General features: G+C 37.8%; 1 protein-coding gene across 7 annotated transcripts; it reads left to right on the forward strand.

Annotated features, from left to right (window-relative positions):
- The first annotated feature begins 38 nt into the window (after window positions 1–38).
- sycp2l (synaptonemal complex protein 2-like) lies at window positions 39–21,967 on the forward strand. Of its 7 annotated transcripts, none has more exons than XM_017696186.2 (35): window positions 42–334; window positions 838–989; window positions 1,466–1,745; window positions 1,941–2,060; window positions 3,303–3,419; window positions 4,570–4,671; window positions 4,805–4,829; window positions 4,916–5,001; window positions 5,119–5,207; window positions 5,513–5,547; window positions 5,950–6,092; window positions 6,202–6,254; window positions 6,357–6,402; window positions 6,551–6,643; window positions 7,026–7,086; window positions 7,597–7,703; window positions 9,353–9,380; window positions 9,470–9,512; window positions 9,630–9,663; window positions 9,766–9,812; window positions 9,903–9,960; window positions 13,271–13,320; window positions 13,738–13,798; window positions 13,870–13,996; window positions 14,110–14,156; window positions 14,341–14,467; window positions 15,033–15,094; window positions 15,321–15,381; window positions 16,438–16,551; window positions 17,453–17,562; window positions 17,680–17,774; window positions 18,641–18,740; window positions 19,878–19,936; window positions 20,005–20,086; window positions 21,469–21,967. In XM_017696186.2, the coding sequence occupies exons 3-35, from the start codon at window positions 1,740–1,742 to the stop codon at window positions 21,574–21,576; spliced, it is 2,496 nt and encodes an 831-aa protein (XP_017551675.2). In that variant the 5' UTR covers window positions 42–334; window positions 838–989; window positions 1,466–1,739; the 3' UTR covers window positions 21,577–21,967. The 7 variants fall into 7 exon arrangements, with proteins under 7 accessions (XP_017551677.2, XP_017551675.2, XP_017551673.2 ...); XM_017696184.2 differs by having other exon boundaries at window positions 43–334; window positions 6,381–6,402; window positions 7,534–7,703; XM_017696183.2 differs by having other exon boundaries at window positions 47–334; window positions 7,534–7,703.
- Window positions 21,968–22,002: the final 35 nt, after the last annotated feature.

The following is a 22,002-nucleotide window of genomic DNA, read 5'->3' on the forward strand; positions in this document are numbered from 1 at the left end:
AACAAACCGAGCCTGCCTGCTGAGGAGTCAGTGTTTATCCTCATGCCTGCAGTTTAAAAATATCAGTGTCAAAAATCAGAGCTGACCGTTGAGAATCCCACGCATGCCCTCAGGTGTCAGCAGAAATGTCTGAGAGAGTCTCAGCAAAAAGAAGACTGACCGGGCCGGTGCGGTCCAAGGTGGAGGTGGAGGGTCTGCTGGAGGTCACCGGCTGTGATGTGGAAACCTTACGCCTTTCAGAGATGCTGACACTAAACAAAACGCAGCTCGCACCGTAAACAGCACACACTTCAGTTTCAGCCCACATGCTCTCCTCTCCGCCATGACATTGATGGTATGGATCCCTTTAAGTTTCACCAGTCGCTTGTGTCACCCCTATTTATTTATTTGTTTAGTTATCAGTTTGTTTTTGTTTGTTTGTTTGTTTGTTTGTTTAATAATTACCTGATCCTTCGGCTCGTATAGATCGTGTCGTTGTACATTAATACTTAGTTTCTTCTTCTGTACTGTTGAACAAGTATAAAAAGTGTAAACCTGCTTTTTTCTATACTGTTTTTGCCTAAAGTGAACAGATAAAGAAAAGTTAGTTTCATATTTACATATTTAGACTTTTTATGGCTGACCTCTTAAAGCAAAAAAACAGGTGTCTTTTGGCATGGTGGGTTTATTCCAGTCCTCTCTGCAGCTAACGAACATGTTCTCGTAGACATTATGTTCTAGATAAAGACGTAAAGAAACCCTGTCTGCTCAGCTGCTTCTGCTCCGTTGGTCTTTAATTAGCCTGGTGGGTTCTCATGTGCAGTGATTCAAAACACGTCTCTGTCCTCGTTCCCTCAGCCGTCTGTAAACCACCTGCTCATAAAGACGGATCCTTCATATGCACTGACATGCGGGCCATTACAAACAGAAAACTATGGGTCAGTCTCCCGGTCAGAGATTAAACCTGGCCTGCATCACATCTTACAGCGGAGAAACGCCGTTCAGAAACGGTTAGTCCATTAGTTTGTTGTTAAAAATAAATAAATATATAAAAGCAGTAGTTGTAATCATAATCCTTAATAATGACTATGATAACAAGGTGCTGTTATGATGATGATGATGATGATGATGATAATGATTATCATTATTATAATCTTTGCTTTACTTTATAACAGTCATTAAAATGACTGATAACAACAACATTGTATTATCATCATTATTGGTAGTGGTGATGGTTTGCTTTTATGTATTATTTGGCCATAAGCTGTAGCCTGGGTTAGATCTGTTTTTTTTTTAATATGATTAGTAGTAGTAGAAGTATTGGAAATAGCAATAATAATGTATAATGATAATAAATCAATAATGCTTATAAGGACAACAAATGATGATGATGATGATTAATATTGCGTTGTTTTATGTATTATTTGCCCATCTGTATCCTGGTTTAAATGTGTAAAATGAACCGAATGCTCTGATTTTTTTTCAGTGTGGTCATCTGCTCGCAGCTCTTCAGCGCAGGTTTCATGCAGGTGTTTGGAATTACCAATCAGCGTCCGGCAGACTGGCTCTCTGCACATTAAAGTGAAGGAACTTGCGCTCTGCAGGTTTCAGAATGAAATTAGGCCAAAAATGACCCTGTAAAAACCAGCTTAAAACACAGTGAAACTGTGTGAGAGAGAGATAGATATTCAGCTCGAGAGGCTCTCTGCTAATGGTGCACAGCTGCGTCAGTCCGCCTGCTCAGAACTCGCGCGTCGGAAATGAATGTAAGTTTATTGTGACAACAAATTCGATCGCGTAAATCTGTTTTTGTCTGTATGACCAAACCTACCGGTGACTTCTGGCTGTAGATTATTAGCGAAACCAATGAGCAGACACTGTTGAGCTCTTCGTTTCAAGAGCATAATGTAATCTCATGAAGATTTATTTGAATGAGTTTAACTTTTTGTTTGTTTACGCAGCTTGCAAACAGACTAGAGGATGCATTCTTCAGTAACAATGTCCTCTCGGCCGTTAGGGTTATTCTTGAGGAGAAATCTTCCACATCTCTGATTGACCGGCTGGACGAAGTTGCAAGCAGGGTATCTGATTTAAAGACGCCGCTGTTTATCTGTAGACATATTTTTATCAACTAATACGTCTAGGCTGCATGTTTGATTGCATATTTTAAGTAAATACGTTCTGCTCCTGTTGCATGGACACTGTAATCACTTTTAAGTGTATTTATTGGTTTGTTTTTTTAACCCATGTAAAACAAGCTCTTCCTTGGTTTTTGTTCACACTGCTCATGTTCCCTAATTGGCCTATTACAGAAACAACAGAGCGCTCACAGGTCTCCAGTCACTGTTATTACTAATCCCACCTGTATTCCGAGTCCCGCCCTTTCGCAACGACTGGCAAGTAGCTTTCGATCGCAAGCGTGACGTAACTGTGTCTGGCCAATCCTGGCGCAGGAGGCGGAGCTTTTCGGAATACGGGTGGAGACAAAACGGTGCGGTGTTTTTACAGGGGGTGAAATGTTGGGTAATTGGTTAAGGCTAAAGTCGCGAGTATAAACAGCGCGAGAATATTAAACTTTTTTTTTCTCTTTTTTACAAGCTAAACAAAAAAAAGTTCTTCCTATTTGGTCGGCAGGCATGTCTTGAACAAGTGGGTTCGTTCTAGAGAGTTTAATAAACGACGACAGACGTCTAGTTCTAGTTTCGCCTTGTTTTGTTCTGGTAAAACACTGTCTGTGTTGGTACGTGTAGCGTAGACAAAATAAGGTTTTATTATCCTCGACAGAAGGAATTAAATATTTCAGCTGTGGCCAATATGCGGCGCTGTGTGTCCATCTACCATGAAGCAGGCGATGCGGAGCTTGAAGGCTTAACGCGTTATCCTGCTGTAAAGTGAGCCGCTCGTTTTGCCTGCTTGGTCAAATTCACACAGACTCGCCGCGTTCGATAGTGATCACTGAACTGTCGAGGCGATTTACTTACAAACACGAAGTGGGCCTAAAAGCTTTGGAGGCCCAGTGAATCTCATGGGTAAATAAATTGCTGGCTGAAAAATGCATTGTGATCCATTAGCCGAGACATACTATGTAGCAAAATTTAGCCTTTTCACTTTAGCAGTGAAGCTACGAGGCTATATAGCTAAAAAAGTAAATAATGTCACGTCACCCAGTAACGCCGAACATGTTTTGGCCAGTCCACTACAAGTGGGTTTAGGAAAACACTGATTTTTTTTTTTTTTTAACCGACCCATTCATTTATACTGTTAGTCACATGATGTTTGTTTCTGTAAGGTGTTTTTGGGACAAATCTCATGTTTCTTCACAGGAACTACAGAAAAATGAATTCAAAAATGTTACACTCATACTGCGGGCCATTGAACAAATCATCTCCAAAGACAAAGACTGCATCAACAGACTTGTCCATCAAGGTGTCGTCATAAAGATAAGTGTTCTCTATTTATTTGCCTCGTAGCTTTTATACAGGTCTTCCATCTGGCCCTCCAACTACTTCAGCGTAGTCCAGATCCAGACGTAGATACGTAGATGTTTAAAGAGGAGCTCCACTTTTTTCTTTCTTTTTTTTTAAAAGAATGCATAATTATTTACAGTGGTGGTGATGGAAGCCAGACATCTATAGAGTTTAATGCTTCTTAAGGCGCCCTCACAGACAGTATTACACAATTTTTATGAATGTTTTGTGATGAGATTTTGGCCTAAAACATTTTATAAATAACCGTGGTGGGAACAGGTACATGAAGAGAACTGGAGGGCAAAATGTGAAATGTTTTACTTTTCTTTTACCATTATTGTATGTAAAACTCAGAAGACACGTATGTTAACTGATGGTTTTGGATGGTAAATAAAATGGCTATATTTGTATTGTACACATCATGATCCCTCTATCACCACCGCTGAAAAGAAAGTGAAAATGTACATTTCTCAAAAATGGAGCATTGCACATCATACCACTCTGAATGACTTTGTTCACATCTCAACAACTAACATAGGCAGACAGTGGAATTCCCCTTTTATGGACTGTCCACCTCAAGTGGTTTAAAAATGTAATTGTTGCACATATCTTTGTATTTCATACCTGATGGCACTGGTCTGTCTCCGGCCTCTGTCCTTTTTTAATCACACCATTACTCCTCAGCATTGTGCAATTTCTAAACAACTACAAATACGCGTACGAAACACTAAAGATCTAGGGTTTTATCTGAAGAACAAGGCAGAATTAGTGCACAATGTAGAATTATGGTTAAAAGAATAAGCAGTTTAGAAGGCGTGTGATTTAAAAGAATAATGCATACATTTGGATAACAGTGTAGATGGTATATTATTTCTGGTATTGCATAAAACCATATACCTTTTAAAACTCCTTGAGGTTTTAAGTTAGTCAGTTCCCCTTTGCCTGGTTTTCATGTTCTTGGAATGGGCTTGGGCAGCCAGTTTAAATGACTTCTTAAGGGCAAATAATTGAAAAATAGAACAGTAGAAAATCTGAAATTTGCATACTTTGTGCAGGGGGTTATACATCCAACAAGACTAATCTGTTGTCTTTAGCCATGCTTTACTTTCTTTTTGAATTACACATGCTGAATTGGTTTGAAAGGGTCTCTGAACATCTGAAGATGCAGCAGAAAGCCTCCAAGGGCCCAGTGCAACTCCTGGAAGTCTTCTATGAAGTGTCCATGGTAATATCTTGAAGTAGAACTGTTTGCAATTTTGTCATCATCCCGATTGTTCTCCACTACTTAGTTTTGTACATTCTGTTCAGGATGTCATTAGCACTGCTACTTTTACCCTTACATCATGTTTCTCTTTCAGAGTCTTTGCCAGAGTCATGTTGAAGGTGGGCCTTACTGAGGTTTCAGTTACAGCATTATTTTTAGTGGACGCACTGTACATGATGATTATTTACGGTTGTGTGTGTGGCAGAAAACAGTAAGATTCTGGAAGTACTTCTGCTGAGGTTTGGCGCTGTTGTGATTGACCAGGATGTGAAATTTGGTCTGCGGCTGGAGGTATATGAGAGAAAAACTTTGGGAAACAAATCCAAATGTATTGCCTTAGTTGCCTCTGAATTGACCGATTAAGATTTTAAAGTTAATTTTTTGATTTCTGTTGACCTGCCCCAACAGGCAATTAAGACCATAAACTCAATGTTGGACAATTCTTCCAAAGATTTTCGGAGAAAAATCTGTCAGTCTGATGATCATAACTTCCTGCTGTAAGTCACTGTATTTGGCTGTTTTATTTATGTTAATTGTCTCTTAATTTTGTTGCTGAAGTAACTATCAGCCAAATCAGTATTAGTTACCTTGATTTAAACAGTCTACATTGTATTTGGAATATGATGGGTGTTTTCTCCTCTAAATAGTCCTTTAGTTTTAGCAAGTGTAAGCATACATGCTGCCTCCTAGTGGAATAAAGTTTTCACTACAGCTTTTATAGCCTTACTACTTTTATGTAGTACCTTTTTTTTTTTTTTTTTTTCATTTTAATGAGACTTCTTGCCCTGGTTGTTTCTTTCAGAGAGGAGTTTGCTAAGGTGATAGTGGATGTTGGTGGTAAGTCAACAGTTCTGTGTATTTTGGCTAAGTAAGGCTCAGTTTCATTGCCACTTAACTTATGGGCATGATGTGCTTTTGGTATCCTAATCCATTGTTTTCCCCATCAAATAGTTATTTAATGACATTTTCTGGGTTGCAAAATGATTATAAAAATGTGTGTACTATTATAAAAGCTAAGAAATGAATGAGTACTTTCAATAGATTCTTGTAGATACAAAATGAATCATACTTTAATAAGAATATTTTACATGATCATTTTGAAAACCTTGTTTGTCATTGACCCAGATCATTTCATCAACACTTACAATTTATGCAACCTGTGTGTCATTTAAATGATACTGGTCATTATGTGTATATACAGTAAATATAACTGTACAATATGCTATTGTTGCTGTTAAGATTATGAAATGCAGGTGGCTGTATCTGAGGCACTCTGTCGAATGACTCCAAAGAAACTGAGGGAAGAATTGGTTGGCAAGTGGTTTAACTATAGAAGCTTTACATCCACTTTTACAGCCATAAGGGTCAAAGAGTTTGAAACGGTATGTTCATACAGCCGTAAACCCTTATTTCAAGAAAGAATGTTGGTGAAATTCAAAATGTAATATGAATGACTTTTTGTACTTCATCTTTTATTGCCTTTGTTTAAAGGACTGTAGAATATTTCTAAATGAACTCAACAGCTATTTTGGAGACTCCAGAAGGTACCTCCATATTACTAGTACAGTATAATATATTCAATATACAGTGAATTCATATTCTGTAATCTTTTTTTGTGAATGACTTTGCATCTCTCTAACATGCAGAGTGTTCTCATTTCCATGCACTAGAGCATTTCTGGACTTCACTGAGGTAAGCATGAAGGTGGGAAATTAGATGGAGTGATGTTCAGAAGAGTGTGTACACCAAAAACATTTTACATCTTGTATAAAAATAAATAAATAAATTGTACAACATGTGGCTCCAGTGTCCTTCAAGACTTTCATTTTATATTGCATAGTTGTTTAAACCTGAGGATGAGCTCCTGAAGGAGTTCTGGGTGGACTTCAACATTGGGACATCTTGCATCAGCTTATTTGTGCACGACCCAGAGGTTTGTTCAGATCCAAACAAGTTGTCTACATGTTAGATCTAAAATGTTGGCAAAGTACTTCACCCAGCCAAATCAAAGCCACTGGGAATAAAATATTTTACTTAACAAATTTACAGAGTTATAACTTTCACTATATATATATATATATATATATATATATATATATATATATATATATATATATATATATATATATATATATATATATATATATATATATATATATATATATATAATTTTTTTTTTTTTTTTGGGGGGGGGGGGGGACTAACTATGGTTTTTTACTTATTTGTGAACACTTGAAGGGAGTAATATATGGGAATACACTGATCTTTATGTTCATTATGGAACAGTATTTGTATTGTTTTGTTTTTCATATTAGGGAACTCTGTGGGAACTTATTCATCTTCCTAAAGAAGCTCTCTGCACATATAGCCTTCGAGGTGAGTTTCAATTCATCCCCAAGAGGTCCACTCACTTATGATGATTATATACCAAAATCAGTCATATTTCTGTTATTGTGCCTTGAAGACTCGCATGTACATGAGTACTGTTGTGATTGGCTGTCATGTATTGTGTACCGTTCTAAAAGCAATCCATCCTGAAACACTCCTTATAACTTCAGCAATAGTGAGTGAAATGCTTCAGTTTTGTGACATTACAAATACGAAAGAAGCTGCTTTTGCCGTTTAATTTCAATATATGGGCATTTTGCAGTGTTACCAGTGTTTACATACTTTGTTGAAGTCTTTTATTTATAAATGTGAATATAATTTAGTGTTTTATGACCTGGGGCCCTTTTAAAGGCATAATGTTTACTGTCCAGCAGATCTTTCATAACTTTTGTTGAAATTCTTGAGTGGAATAACATTTGTCTCTCCTCTCATTAGAATGTGATGATCGGAAGCTTTTGAGTGTTCACATGAATGTTGATATCTCTCATGGGAACACAGTTGGTAAAATGGTCCAGATTGCCTTTGACTCAAAGTATGACATCCAGACTGCAGTGGAGAAAGTCTTTGGTAGAGGGGAGGGTTCGGAATTACCAGAAGACCCACAGGTGTGTTAGCCTACATCTCTTTACAAACGTGGACCATGTGTCAGCAACATGTGATTGCATTACTGAGCTACATTACTATAGCAAAGTCATGTTCTTTGACTCTTCATCATACAGTAGTAAAGCACTTCCCCTGTTGGCAGTGGGCTTTGCATATGGAGTCAAACTACCAATATGCCATATCATAGTAAGGAAAAGAACAGCAGATGAATGTTTTGTTGTAGATTGATAATACCTAATTTTCTGAGTTTTGGAAAAGTTCAGATTATTTTTTGTTTTCCCCAATCAGTCCAGTTGAGGGTGGGGTGTTGCCATCTGCTCTCTGGTTTCAAAGCTTTTTTTTAAGTGATATAAATATGATCTGTGTTTGGAAAAAGAAATGGACGTATAAAGTTACTTACTATCCACAACCTACTACACTTAAATAATGAATATGAATTTTTGCTTACATTTGAAGACTTCTAGCCTTAAACTGTGTATTTACATCCAAATCAGGTGAATGATGTTAGAATTGCAACCATTTTCATGCATAGCCCCCCCCATATTTTAGGGGCTCAAAAGTAATTGGACAGTTGGATGCTCAGCTGTTCGGTGACCAGGGGTGTGTTGTTCCCTCACTTGTATTAAAATAATAAGCAAACAAGAGGTCTAGAGTTGGGAGTACACAGAGCTTCCGCAGCCAGTGAAGCAAGCCATCATTATAAGCTGAAAAATCCGAACAAACGCATTGGAAAAATAGTGAAGATGTTGGGTGTGGCCAAATCAGCTGTTTGGTTCATCTAGCTAATGTCAAGGCTACAAGTGCACTAGCTGATCCAATACCACAGCCACGAAGGTACCTTGACCAATTGGCATAAAGCTGCTTAAGAAAACGTGTAATGATTGGTGCACTGACCCCTCAGCAGCTCTGATTGGCTGGAGTTTTGATCCAAACATTCAGACCTTTTACAGGTTTTTACAGATGTGAAACTTGAGCGTGCACTGTGGAGCTGAGAGCAGAAGTGATTTGCGCGCATGCATGAGTTTTGAAAGGTGAAGAAAACCATCAAAAAAAAAAAAAATGCTCTACAATTCTGAGATTGAATAAACGCATGAGAGGAATTCTTGTGCCAGAATAAAGAGAGAGTATGGAAAAGGGAAAGAACTGCTCATGATCCTAAGCATACCACCCAATCTGTCAAGCATGGTGGTAGTGTTATTTTGTGGATATGTGTTCCTTCTCAGGGAGTGGTTCTCTTGTATTTACTGACTGTATCATAACTGTTGACAGAAGCAAGCATCTGTTGATGTCTGTGGTTTGCAAATTAAGGCTGTGACTGAGAGCAAAGGACTTGCCATTAAATATTTTAAAAATTTTTAAAAGTTTGTCAAATTCTAAATATAAGCTCTAAAAAGGAAGGGGACTATGTATAAAAATGGCTGTAACTTCAAGTCTGCAGTTTAAGCTATTTAATTTACTCATATGTTTTTAAGTATAAAGCTGAAATAACTTGTTGACATCCAGGTATTTATGGACCGGACAGTATGTACTTTTGCGTAATGTTTTAACCAGGACAAAAATAATAAAAATTAAAAAGCATGATGAGCCCTACTGGTATTTATCATGTGAGGTACTATATATCTGTTAAATAAGCATTTCTTTTTGTTTGCAGCATGTTGCACCAGTTGGGGAAGATTCAGGTACGTTAAACGTGATGAACTCAGCAAAAATTCATATTTCCCATCTAACATTTAAATCATTGATTAATGTAACTTTTCGGGTCCAATAGGAATACCGGTTATTCCAACTGATGGTACACCAAAACTTGCCAGGTATTTTGCTCTTCATATTAATTGTAATGAACATTAAGTGCCTTGTAAATCAGTTTGTGTTGTCAAAATTTTCAATTTATGTATCATGAATCATTTATTTCTCTACTCCCCACCCAGTCATCCTGTCACAGAGACTGCTGAAACACGTCACGTAACTACCTTTTCTAGTGAAACAATATAGGACTGATAAATTAAGAGTTCTTTTTTAGTCTTGTGGTGGCTTTTGCATTTCTTTGCTTTTCGTTTTTTCCAGGTTTCCTTTGTACTTCAGACTGGACCAAGCCTCCTGCCATCAACTAAGTGAGCTTCTATCTGTATAGAAATTTTTCTTACACAATCTTTTTACAATATGGTGTCACCAGAGCATTTGTGTGTTTTTGGTACATACAGAGGCAGAAAAATCCAAGCAGATGACAGTTTTTCTCTAAGAATTGATTCAGACACGGAGGTAAGTTAACTATAGTTGATATACATGCGCTCATAACATGCACAATTTTGAATTTGATGCCTGCAACATGTTCCAAAGAATTTGGGACAGGGGCATGTTTACCACTGTTTTACATCACACTTCCTTTTAACAACACTCAATAAGCATTTGGGAACTGAGGACGGTAATTGTTGAAGCTTTGTAGGTGGAATTCTTTCCCATTCTTGCTTGATGTACAACTTCATTTGCTCAACAGTCCAGGGTCTCCGTTGTTGTATTTTGCGCTTCATAATGTGCCACACATTTTCAATGGGAGACAGGTCTGGACTGCAGGCAGGCCAGTCTAGTACCCGCACTCTTGTAACTCTTGTACCCCACTGTTGTAACACGTGCAGAATGTGGCTTGGCATTGTCTTGCTGAAAGGGATGCCATGTTCTGCAGGGACGTCCCTGAAAAAGATGTTGCTTGGATGGCAGCATATGTTGCTCCAAAGCCTGTATGTACCCTTCAGCATTAATGATGCCTTCACGGATGTGCAAGTTACCCATGCCATGGGCACTAACACACCCCCACACCATCAGAGATGCTGGCTTTTGAACTTTGCGCTGATAACAATCTGGACCGTCCTTTTCCTCTTTGGCCCGGAGGACAAGACGTACATGATTTCCAAAAACAATCTGAAATGTGGACTCGTCAGACCACAGGACACTTTTGCACTTTGTGTCAGTCCATCTCGGATGAGGTCGGGCCCAGAGAAGCCGGCGGCGTTTCTGGGTGTTGATGATATATGGCTTTTGCTTTGCATGGCAGAGTTTTAACTTGCACTTGTAGATGGAGTGACGAACTGTGTTCACTGACAGTGGTTTTCTGAAGTGTTCCTGAGCCCATGTGGTAATATCCATTACAGAATGATGTCGGTTTTTAATGCAGTGCTGCCTGAGGGATCGAAGGTCATGGGCATTCAATGTTGGTTTTCTGCCTTGCCGCATACTTGCAGAGATTTCTCCAGATTCTCTGAATCTTTTGATGGTATTATGGACTGTAGATGATGAAATCCCTTGCAATTGCATGTTGAGAAACATTTTTCTTAAAGCTATTTGCTCACGCAGTTGTTCACAAAGTGGTGAACCTTGCCCCATCCTTGCTTGTGAACGACTGAGCCTTTCAGGGATGCTCCCTGTCCCACTTTCTTTGGAATGTGTTGCAGGCATCAAATTTAAAATGAGTGAATATTTGCAAAAAACGATAACATTTATCCGTTTGAACATTAAATATCTTGCCTTTGTAGTGTATTCAATTGAATATAGGTTGAAAAGGATTTGTAAATCATATTCGGGTTTTTATTTCTTTTGCATGTTTAATGCATGCATGATTCCTTTTTATTTGCTAAATTAAATTCATTTAAAATGTTGGGTGGACATTATGGTGCATATGGCACATTTTGTTTTATTTTTTCCCAATGTGTTAAACTCAGCAAATAATAAATTATGTATTTAAATTAGCAGATAATGCTATATTTAACTTTATTTTCTGTACAGGACTTCTTATTTCCACTTAAATCAATAAAACATATTTTGACCAGGGAGTTTTCCAACATTTGAGCAAATTCTAAGGAAAATACGGTAAAATTAATCTAAGTAAATGATAGTGATGTGTATCATTTCTGCTTTCTTTTAATTTATTTTGGAAACCACATACAGTATAACTATTGGAAAAATAACTACACAAATGAATGAATAAACAGTCCATACTCACCGGGGCCTCATGTGGTGTGGGGGCTTTAAGCAACTGCTTATTTTGCTTATAGCAAAAAACAGCCCTGTTAACAAATATGTATTTCAATCAAGCAAAATGGGTAGCAAAAACTGGCTTTACTGTTAGGCTACTCACGATTACCTGCACACAGCATTGACAAAGTTAATTTAAACAGTCAAAATTCAAGTTCATTGAAAGTTTGACGTGCCTATGTAAAAAGCTCTACTTCTACAGAGTGAGTGGATGTATATATGATTGCCTCAGGTGACTGTGTCAGAAACCCTGAACCACTCATTTCTCACTGCTGTGTCAGGGAAGTCTCATGACAGGGAGCCAGAGACTGTTACATTCATGGCTGCTTTGTGGCGGCACCAGGTCAGTGGGGTTGAGATATAAGTGTGGCAGAAGTCCTTAAAAGCAGTTCTCAGTACAGACTTTTAACTGCTGGAGGGTTGCCTTGTGTTTAAGTATATAAGTATTTATTTGTTTTCCGTTCCTTAATATTCTCTGTGTGTGTGTGTGTGTGTGGTGTGGTGTGGTTTTTTGTTTTTGTTTTTTTCCCCCCTTCCTTCCTGCTCCAACATGTATCCAATTAAGCCCACAAAATACATTTACATCTGCTTCTTTATTAGACTCTCTAATCCAAGTGACCAGTAAACAGTGGAAGCTAAATTTAATTAAGTACTGACAAAAAGGACAAACTCTAGCATAGCTTTATCTGGTTAAACAAATAAAGGTGAATCTTGGGGTAAGTTCTTAGATTCTTGAGTTGACTAGAATTGGATTAACAGCCAGGTAATGTATATGTTGGGGGTGTAATTGGGCACCTGATGTAATTGTGCATTGTAGAGAAACATACCGACTTGGTGTTAATGATAATATCCAGGAGCTGTGATGTTTGCAACACAAATAAAGCCATTTCAAAGCCATCCAAACTGACCAGTGAACCTATCATTTATTTGCATGTAATGTTTATAATAATAGTGATACATATGAGAACTACATTTTCTTTGTGGAAAACAATGTCTTGGGCATCAGGCAGCTTATTCATTACAATTTCATGTAAACTTTCTTTCGAGGAGCTTTACAGGGCATTAAACGCTTTAGGTGTCTGGTTCTTCTCACCAGCACTTTGAATAATTCTGACTCTTTGAAATGAAGAATTTCATGTCATATCACTGACTTTCTACACTTGGTACTCTTTTAATTATTCAGAAATTCTGTAGTTGTTCTTTTTAATGTGCCCCTGAGGTGAGTAAAGATATGTTTAGCTGTAGTCTGCTTTGATTTAAAATGAGCCTTTATTATAATATACACTCCAGTTTGCCATAGCAGTTTTGTTTTGAAGGAGGAAAACCTGTGTATCTCTCTTGGGAAGCATTCTCAAGTCATCTAATTGTTTAATCTAAACTTAGAAACCATTCCTTTACCCTATGTTTCTGCAGAGAGATTCTCCTATTAGGTCTTCTCAAATTTAAATATTTTGGGACTTTTGACTCTAATGCCTTTTTGGTGTATGATGGACCATCAAGTTTAATGGAAGGTTAAATTTGCTAACTGAGATCTGTTATCTAGGTGGCACGGGCAAAAGTTACTATCTTCGGTCAGCCTCTTTCTTCTAATGGGTAAGGAGCTTCAAACTCTAACTCTGCAGTTTTTTTTGTATCACACAGAGGCAAAACTCTAGATACCATATTTACTATGCGTGTATTTTAAAAATACATTTTGGACTAAAATCCTATCTCAAAACAATCATGAAACAATGTCTCAAGTGTCAGGTAGTGCAATCAAACCTGGTCATGTACTAACTGTCTGTGAAGTAAAGGTATTAAGTATCTCATCTGGTTCCTATCACTGCTACCATGACGATTCTCACTTAAGTTTTTCTGGGTTTCACATGAAACCACTGTGCGTGTCTTTTTTTTTTTTGTTAACCATTTAATTAAGCAGAATTGTTTTTTTTTGTTTTGTTTTTTTTTTTTTTTAAAGATCAGTGAAATTTAATTTTAATTATTTGCACTGGTAATGTGTATTTTTCTCAGGTCTGTTAGCTCTGTTAGGTCTCTTCCTTCCACCATGAGTGAAATGAAATCTGCACAGAAGGTGAGTGAAATTGAAATTACAACTACCTTAAATGTCCACAGCATATAATGGACTTTTTTTTTATTGTGTAGAGGAAACTGAGGCCATTTCACTCTGAGGGTGACAGCCGTGCTCCCGCCAGCGAGAGGCGTTCTTCCAAAGAGATGCCTCGCCACAACTACACCAGGAAAAGGCCACGACTGAGGAGTAAACTCAAAGGTACATGTGCATGTCACTTTCAGTCCTGTAATGCCCCAAGATCTACACGTGTTTTTGTCTTGTTTTTATCGTGTGTTCAACTAATTATCATGTCCCCCCTTTTCTCCCTATAGTTCTCCCACTTTCTTCACCCAGTAGCAATGAAGATGAGTACTTCAAGGTAGTCCACTTCATTTAAGCCTTCATTTCATGTTCTTCAGCTGAAATACTCTTTTACGCATTTCTGTGGTATTTTGGTGCAGTGTTTTTTTTTTTGTTGTTGTTGTTTTTTTTTGGCTTAAGACTACACATTACTGATCAATATGGATGCATGTGTTTTAATGTTATTGGTTCAAATTCCCAAGGAATCGACCCCCAAACGTAAACTTTTGGAAAGGGAGAGAGCTGAAGATGCCTCATGGTCTCAAAGCAAAGCTAAAGTGCACAGTCTGGACAGCTTCCACCCATCCAAAGAGACAACTGTGGATTCAGGCAAGTCATAAACATAGCAAGGATAGTAGATGCATGCAAGATTTCAATTAATTTGATCACTCTAAAGACCTTTCAGAGACGTGACCTGACAAAGAAAACCACTTGATTAGATAGCAGAGGGTGAGAAAATTAATCTGGTTAAATCCTGTAACAAATCTAGCCTGAAATTGTACTCACTAACATCATGCCATGTTCTCAGCTGTGTTTTCTTCCAATGAGTAGTGGAGTCTTGATTGTCTACTTTTAGATGTTTTGTCTTGAGTAAATTTCATCAATAAAATTACATTTTTAAAGTTTAGTATTGGCCAGTACTTAGTTTAAATATCAATATCTGTAGCAGAAACCAAAAAGTGGTACTATCAAATGTTATTTCAGAAACAATGTGTTTTAGATTTTTTTAGAATCTGTTGGAAAATCATTCATTTATATATGTAATGCGTTTTATAATTTGTGTTGAGTGATCAGTTTTAAGAATTCGATTTTCACTATGGTTGCTGAATACCAGTTATGAACATAACTGATTCAAGTTGGGATTTATTTTTTGCCCTGTCTCTCCACTGTGCAGGCTTTCAAGAAAAAGTCAGTTTTGAAGACACTGTTTTTGCAGAAGATGAACCTGTTATAGAGGTACTTTGCATTCAGCTCTATGGTGGTATGTTAAAAATCTGTCAGAGTGGCAAAGTCTCTCTGCAAATCTGTTAATAGATCCTATTTCATTACTATCCTGACTCCACGATCAGTCTGACTTTAAATTATCTTGCTATAGTTGCACAGAAATCTGTATGCTTGGTCTAAGCATCATTAAAACATTTGTTTGTTCACGTTAGAATTTTTTGGGTGGTTTGTTTTTCAGGAGCATGAAGTAAATGAAGAACCACCATCTCTTCCAGGCAAAAAGCCATCAGCATCTACAGGTATGTGGTTGTGCATCCTGGTAAAATGGGTACCGGCTATAAAAGTACAATTTATTCCTTTTTAGTAGCAGGAAAAACCAGAAAAACTATCGTCACCAACAGTGTTTTTTTTTTTTTTTTTTTTTTTTTCTGACCATGTCCACGCATGTTTGTAGTCAATTGAAATTTAAAAACCTCTAGATTTAGTTAATGCAACTGTGCGGTACTGAAACTGAAACTTTGAGTTCATCTTTGCCTCACTGAACGTTGGGGCAGTATATTCATGCATCCTTTTCTTGGCAAATTTTTTACTGTTCCCTGCTTTTCAAACTTTTTACCCTGTGTTTATAGTTCAACTACTTTATTTTATTTCATAACCATTTCCTAATCTGTGCAGGTCTACAGCCTTTCTCATTTGAGTTAACTGCTTTGTTTTTAAAATCAATGGTGCTTTCACGGACACTGGGGCAAGTTATCCACTAATACCCCTCTATACCATGCCAAAGAAAAGGACCATCCAGATTGATACCACCATAGACAAAAGTACCTTTTATTTCTATAAACAACTTGAAAGGTTGACTCGTTAGACCGCAATATATGTCCGCTGTGCATTAGTCCATTTCAGATGAGCTCATGTCTAGAGAAATCAGAGGTGTTTCTGAAGGACTGTACTAATTGATTTAACTTGCATTTATGGATACAGCACCAGATGATGTTTAATAATGGTTTGCCAAACCATTCCCAAGCCCATGTGGTGGTAACAATCCCAGAAAAATGCCGGTTTGTAACCCCTGAGGGGTTGAAGGTCATAGGCATTCAGCCTTGCCTATAATGAGATTTCTCTAGATTCCTTGAAATACTATCAAAAATTACACACTGTAGAGAATGAAATACCTAAAATCCTTGCGGTTCGCTCGCTGAGGAATGTAATTTTTAAGCTGTGGGATTTAAAATGTTTTTAAAAAATGGCCTGAATAATGAATAACTTGATCTAAATGGCTGGAAATTAAATAATATTCTCAGGACTGCGTTTTACGGCAAACATCTTTTGATGTGATGTGATTTTGTGATAAGCAGAGTTGCCTGTCGGTCCAGAAGTGACTGAGATGCAGTTGCAGAAAGAAGAGTCTCCATTCCTAACACTGAAACCCAGAAGACTTTTCCCTTCTGTCTCATTGGAGAGTGCTACAGGTAGGGGCAAAACGGCTGCACAAGTTAACAGTGACATCCTGCCTTTTTGAAGAATTAAACACACAGCCACTAGGGGGAGACTTGAACCATAGCTTTCTGCTGAACATTCCCCATAAACAGACTTTAGAGTGATGTGTATTGCTACTGCAAAATTCCATTAAATATTCCTGCAAAGTGTTAGGTGATAGATGGGATGGTACCTTTTTAAAGAACATTGCACACAGAAGTGTTTTAGATTACTGGATTGTGCCTCAAACAGTCCAGACTGAAACACTCATTTTATAACTTGAGCATTATAACTTCAGGCTAAACTTTTGAGGCTGAATATGTGTGTTCATGCAAAAGTTGCTTGTTCTGACATTACAATAACAGTCCTTTCAAAGTGGTGTTTTTTTTTTTTTTTTTTTTTTGTTGTTTTGGAAATGTTTTGAAACTTCAGTGTTTACATACTACAGCAAACTCTTATTTCAAAAAAGAGAAGGAAATACATTTTTCCAAGACCTAGATCTTTTAAGGAATCTACATTATTGAAAGTTACAGTATTGATTGCCATTACAATATCTAAAAAGCACTGAACTGATATTCATGTACAACGCTAAGTATTTGACACATACACTGTTAATCACACATCATTGTTGCTTTGTATTGAATGTGTTTTAGCTGCTTTGCATGGCAGAAGAAATTATTATTACTTATTCAACATTTGCTGTTGTATTTTATGTGCTTTTGATGCCTAATAACACCCCTGAATGTGGCCTCTTTTGGCAAATTGCTTTACATTAAGCCTGACTGTTAGAAACTTCAGACTAGAATTGGTTGTAGTCCAGGCAGATTATCTCTGGCGCATTCCCTTTCCCTCAACCCAAAACCCCTCAACGAGACAATTTGCGTGTGTGTGTAGAAACAATGACCCAAGCCCTGATGGAGGGTGAAGAATCCGAAACAGAGTTGGGATCTGGAGTCATCGCTGCCTTTAATACATTTAAGGCTCAGCTGAGGGAACACTTCTCTGTAAGTAAATATTCTAGAAATGCACTCACAAATGCAGCACTGACATGAATTTGTAATGGCACAAAAAGGCATTGACCTGTTTGCCATTAAAGAGCAAATTGGTCCACTACTGTTCAGTCCAGGTATAAGAAGATTGAAGCGAAGTCACTGAGGTCTTTAACTGACTGCCAGAAAAATGTGACCTCTCTGCTGCAAACGGCACACAATCAAAGGTAAAATCACATTTGCAATGTACACAATTTGAACACGAGCTTTTTCAGAAAGGATTGGGCCTTACATGGACATGGTTAAATAAATGCTACACAGTAGGGCCTGACCAATATGTTTTCATGTTTTAAGGTCTCAAACTTTAACTGTGAAACTACTGGCTGATTATACCCTACTATATTTCAATTTCTTTAACTCAGAAATCAGAAACTGACATCCTTAAACTCTAGTTGACCTGGAGTAGTGGGACATTAGCTGTGTTAGATTTACATGTGCTGTAATTTGAGCAATAAAATGAGTAATAAAAAAGCAAGATGCATGGTTTTGAACCTGTATGAAATCTGCATTGTCTTCATGGAATCTACCTAGTTTTTAGTCAAGGTTATGACTGTGAAGTAAATTACCTTCTAGTTTGTCAAACCCCACAATAACATAATGCATTTAGGAAGTTGAATTTGGTATCACTTTTGTAAGCCGAATGAGCCCACTATCAATCATATATTAACTGTGTTTTTGGGACCCATGTAATTTTAATCTTAACTAAAAATTCAAAATTTATAGTGTGTGAATCAGCCAGTCAAATCTGTTAGAAATCGCATTACTCCTCTGGTAAAACTACCATGTGGCACAACTGTTGTCTTGGTTGCTAAACAGAAGTCAGAAACAAAAATAATTTGTCTATTTTTGCCAACATTTTCGTCTACTGATATTGGCCAAATGATGCATATTTGTCAGGCTCTACCACAAATATCACATGCAATCCAGTTTTATGTTTCTAAGTGCTTCTAATACGCCATGGGTCACCGTGGCTTTGCTGAGGGTGAGTTATTACTTACTGAGCATGTGAATCTCATTGTTTTTCTGTGTGAAGACTTGTCCATTTGGAACACTTCCAGGACACCGTTGTGCAGCAGCTGGGGCAGCTGGAGCAGAACTGTCTTTCCCTCAAAAACATCGAAAAGGAAACTGTGGTCTGTTTCGCTTCTCCGATTGTCTCAATACAGTTACCTGTTTTCAGTGGACAGACTTAAAGATGATTCTTCAAGGGCTCCACTAAAGATAATGGCTCTACATAGAACTATGAACACTCAAAGAACCCTTTGTATGATTAAAGTTCCTTTGCATATTGAAGTTCTTAGAGAATTTTCTATAGATGGTGGTAATTAGAACCTTTTTGAAAATGGTTCTGTGATGTTAGGTTATCCTAACACATCACCAATACTGCAGTTCACCCTTCCTCAATGATATGATAGGTACTTAATACCATTCATTTAAACTTCTACTTACCTGAGGTCCAGGGGGACTCCAGGCAAGGTAGAAACCAGGTCGTTGGTACCTGTAAAAGGAGAAAACGTGATGTTAAATACAGCTAGCACAACAATTAAACATGCATGTGTGTGTATATAGGAAAGAAATGGCCATTGTATCTCTGTAAGCAATTTAATGTGTGGGTTGGTTGTTCCATTTTCACCCCAGACTAGCTAATGGTATGACCCAAAATTAAGGTGGGAGGGGCTGCCATGTTAAAAGGGAAGGGGGGCAATGGAGAAGGAGAGAAGGATGTTTTAAGAAAGGTTTGTGTGGCTTTGCAGCCTCAGACCTTATGTAATAGAATTTTAGTTCTGTGGGTGACAAATGGCTGCCAGATGCTGATTATGGAGTCAGTGGGGTCATTTGTTTATAGCTTCTTTTTTTTTTTCATTTTTTTCTCCTCACGAGCGTAAATACTTTGGTGTGTAGAACTAAACTAAAATAAAACTTCAGAGCACTGTTAAATTGAGTCCTGATGTCCAATATCGTTGAATGGTGAGCCTCCAGACCACTCATTGACCACAGCACCATCAAAATGGTGACCAAACTTCCCACAGGTTCTATATATCATGAAAAAGGGTTCTGCTACACAAGTTTGTAACATACTAGCAGAATCCTTTTTAGTGCTATATACAACCCTTTTCAAATATGTTGTGTGTATATAGAAACATCTATAGCACATTCTCAATTAATCTGAATCTACAGAATATTCTCAATCATCTGTTCTTTGTTCATGGTTCTATATAAAACTTTTTTTTTGGCCTTTATTTCTATCTCTCACCCTGTCCTTATTCCAGAGGTTTTGGCAGTCTGAGTCTGATACAGTGAAATCTTTCTGTGATGAGCAGCAGAAGAGGTAACCTACAGCCATCTCTAGTCTAACATGTGATGACAACCAGTTTTATTAACCTCTGTTTCTTATAGGCTGGATTCTCTAGATATACTGAAAGAGGGTGTCCAGGTGCCCCAGAGCCAAGCAAAGAGCACTGAAGCAAGGGCCAGTGTGGTATGCTAGACTGCAAATATACCTCAAAACACAATCCTTTTGTTTTTGTTATTTAAATTTCAGTATAATTCAATCAATGAGATGTAAACAGAGTGGTTTGATGTGAAATGGTTCATTGTAAAGAAACAGACTCGTAACAGTGATGGTGATATTAACCAGGGGTTTCAATGTCTTCAGTGCAAATGTAGCCATTTTATTCACTGTCCTTTTCCTTCTGACTCACCTAATGAGAAGATTGATTTGGCAGCTACTAAGTGCTGGATGTCCAACTGATGAGAGGAAAGCTGAAAAAGGACTTCTGGCTCAGCTTGACAGGTTTAGATGCACATTCATTGTGTTTAGTCTTCTAAGTGGTGATGTAAATTGTTGGGTTTCAAAGCTTCATTTGAAAAGACCCCTGAGCAAACAGCTCAGAGAGGAGTTACTTGTTTTTTCAGTTCCCATTCATCGGGAGACCTTGGGGGCCATTCAACTGGCCCACGACGACTGAAGCTGGCACGTTCACTGAGTTTTTCCAGCAAGATGGTGCACCACCACATTATGGGTGTCAGGTCCGAGCATTCCTAGACGAACAGTTTCCTGGAAAGTGGATTGGTTGTCGTGGGCCAGCTGAATGGCCCCCAAGGTCTCCCGATCTGACCCCCTTAGACTTTTATCTTTGGGGTCATCTGAAGGCAATTGTCTATGCTGTGAAGATACAAGATGTGCAGCACCTGAAACTACAGATACTGGAAGCCTGTGCTAGCATTTCTTCTGCGGTGTTGCTATCAGTGTGTGAAGAGTGGGAGAAGAAGGCTGCATTGATAATCCAACACTATGGGCAGCACTTTGAACACATTTTATAAGTGGTCAGGAACTTGTAAATAACTCATGAAAGAATAAAGTTACGTTAAAACCAAGCACACCCTTGTTTTTCACATGTCACATGACCCTCTTCCCATTGAAAAAACTAAAGTTGGATCCAAAATGGCCGACTTCAAAATGGCCACCATGGTCACCACCCATCTTGAAAAGTTTCCCCCCCTCCCATATATTAATGTGCCACAGACAGGAAGCTAACATCACCAACCATTCCCATTTATTTGGGTGTATCCATATAAATGGCCCACCCTGTATTTCACATAACTTTGATGTAGCTTTTATACAAAATTTAAATTCTTCAGCTATCTAGTTCCTGTCACCAGCACTGTGAACAAGTCTGCCTTGGTACATTTCTCTAGAATGGAGCATTCTATATCAAACCACTGTGAATTACTTTGTTTACATCTTAACCATTCAATTACGCAGAAATCTGACATTGCTTTCATACATGGTTTGAAAACATGGTAAAATAAATTGCAGACATGATTTTGAAGTTAAATTCAGTACGGCTTCTTTTTCAGTCCTCGGATGCCTCCCCGCCCCTCTTGGCTGCAGTGCCAGTTAGTGTGGAGACTGAAAAAAGCCAAAAGGGTCCAAACACTGTTCCAGCACCAACATCTTCCGCTTAGAAATGTACACTCTTAATACTGTCAACTTGCTTCTTTTTTTTTTTTTTTTTTAAAAAAACCTTCATGCAACCAGAAATTGGGGAGTCTACACTGACATATTAAAAACAGCTTGAACATTGTATAGTAGAAATGTTTATTGTACTTTGTTTATTGGGAATATTATATGCTTATTTAGTTACAATGATTTTGAATCTTTTCATCTAATATGAAAAACACATTATAAATGAGTCCTGTACCAGGTTTCCTGTCACCAGCTTGAAAATCATGGTGAAAACTTTCCCAAGTTGAATTGTAATGGGGAATTAGGACTTCAGCATTCTACAGGGATTGTTCTAGCTACTGTCCAACATTTATTAAATGTGCAGTGCTGATATTGCTGACTGATAACAAATTTGCATCCACAGCTGTTCTCTTTCTTAAAAGAAA

This window comes from Pygocentrus nattereri, chromosome 24 (assembly GCF_015220715.1).
Source record: "Pygocentrus nattereri isolate fPygNat1 chromosome 24, fPygNat1.pri, whole genome shotgun sequence".
Lineage (NCBI taxonomy): Eukaryota > Metazoa > Chordata > Actinopteri > Characiformes > Serrasalmidae > Pygocentrus > Pygocentrus nattereri.

Excerpts from the sequence above, each read along its gene's own strand:
- sycp2l (XM_017696183.2), top strand. Across the intron at positions 13,321-13,737 it reads CAGCCTCTTTCTTCTAATGG|GTCTGTTAGCTCTGTTAGGT; the intron begins GTAAGGAGCTTC and ends TATTTTTCTCAG. Across the intron at positions 20,087-21,468 it reads CTGAAGCAAGGGCCAGTGTG|TCCTCGGATGCCTCCCCGCC; the intron begins GTATGCTAGACT and ends CTTCTTTTTCAG.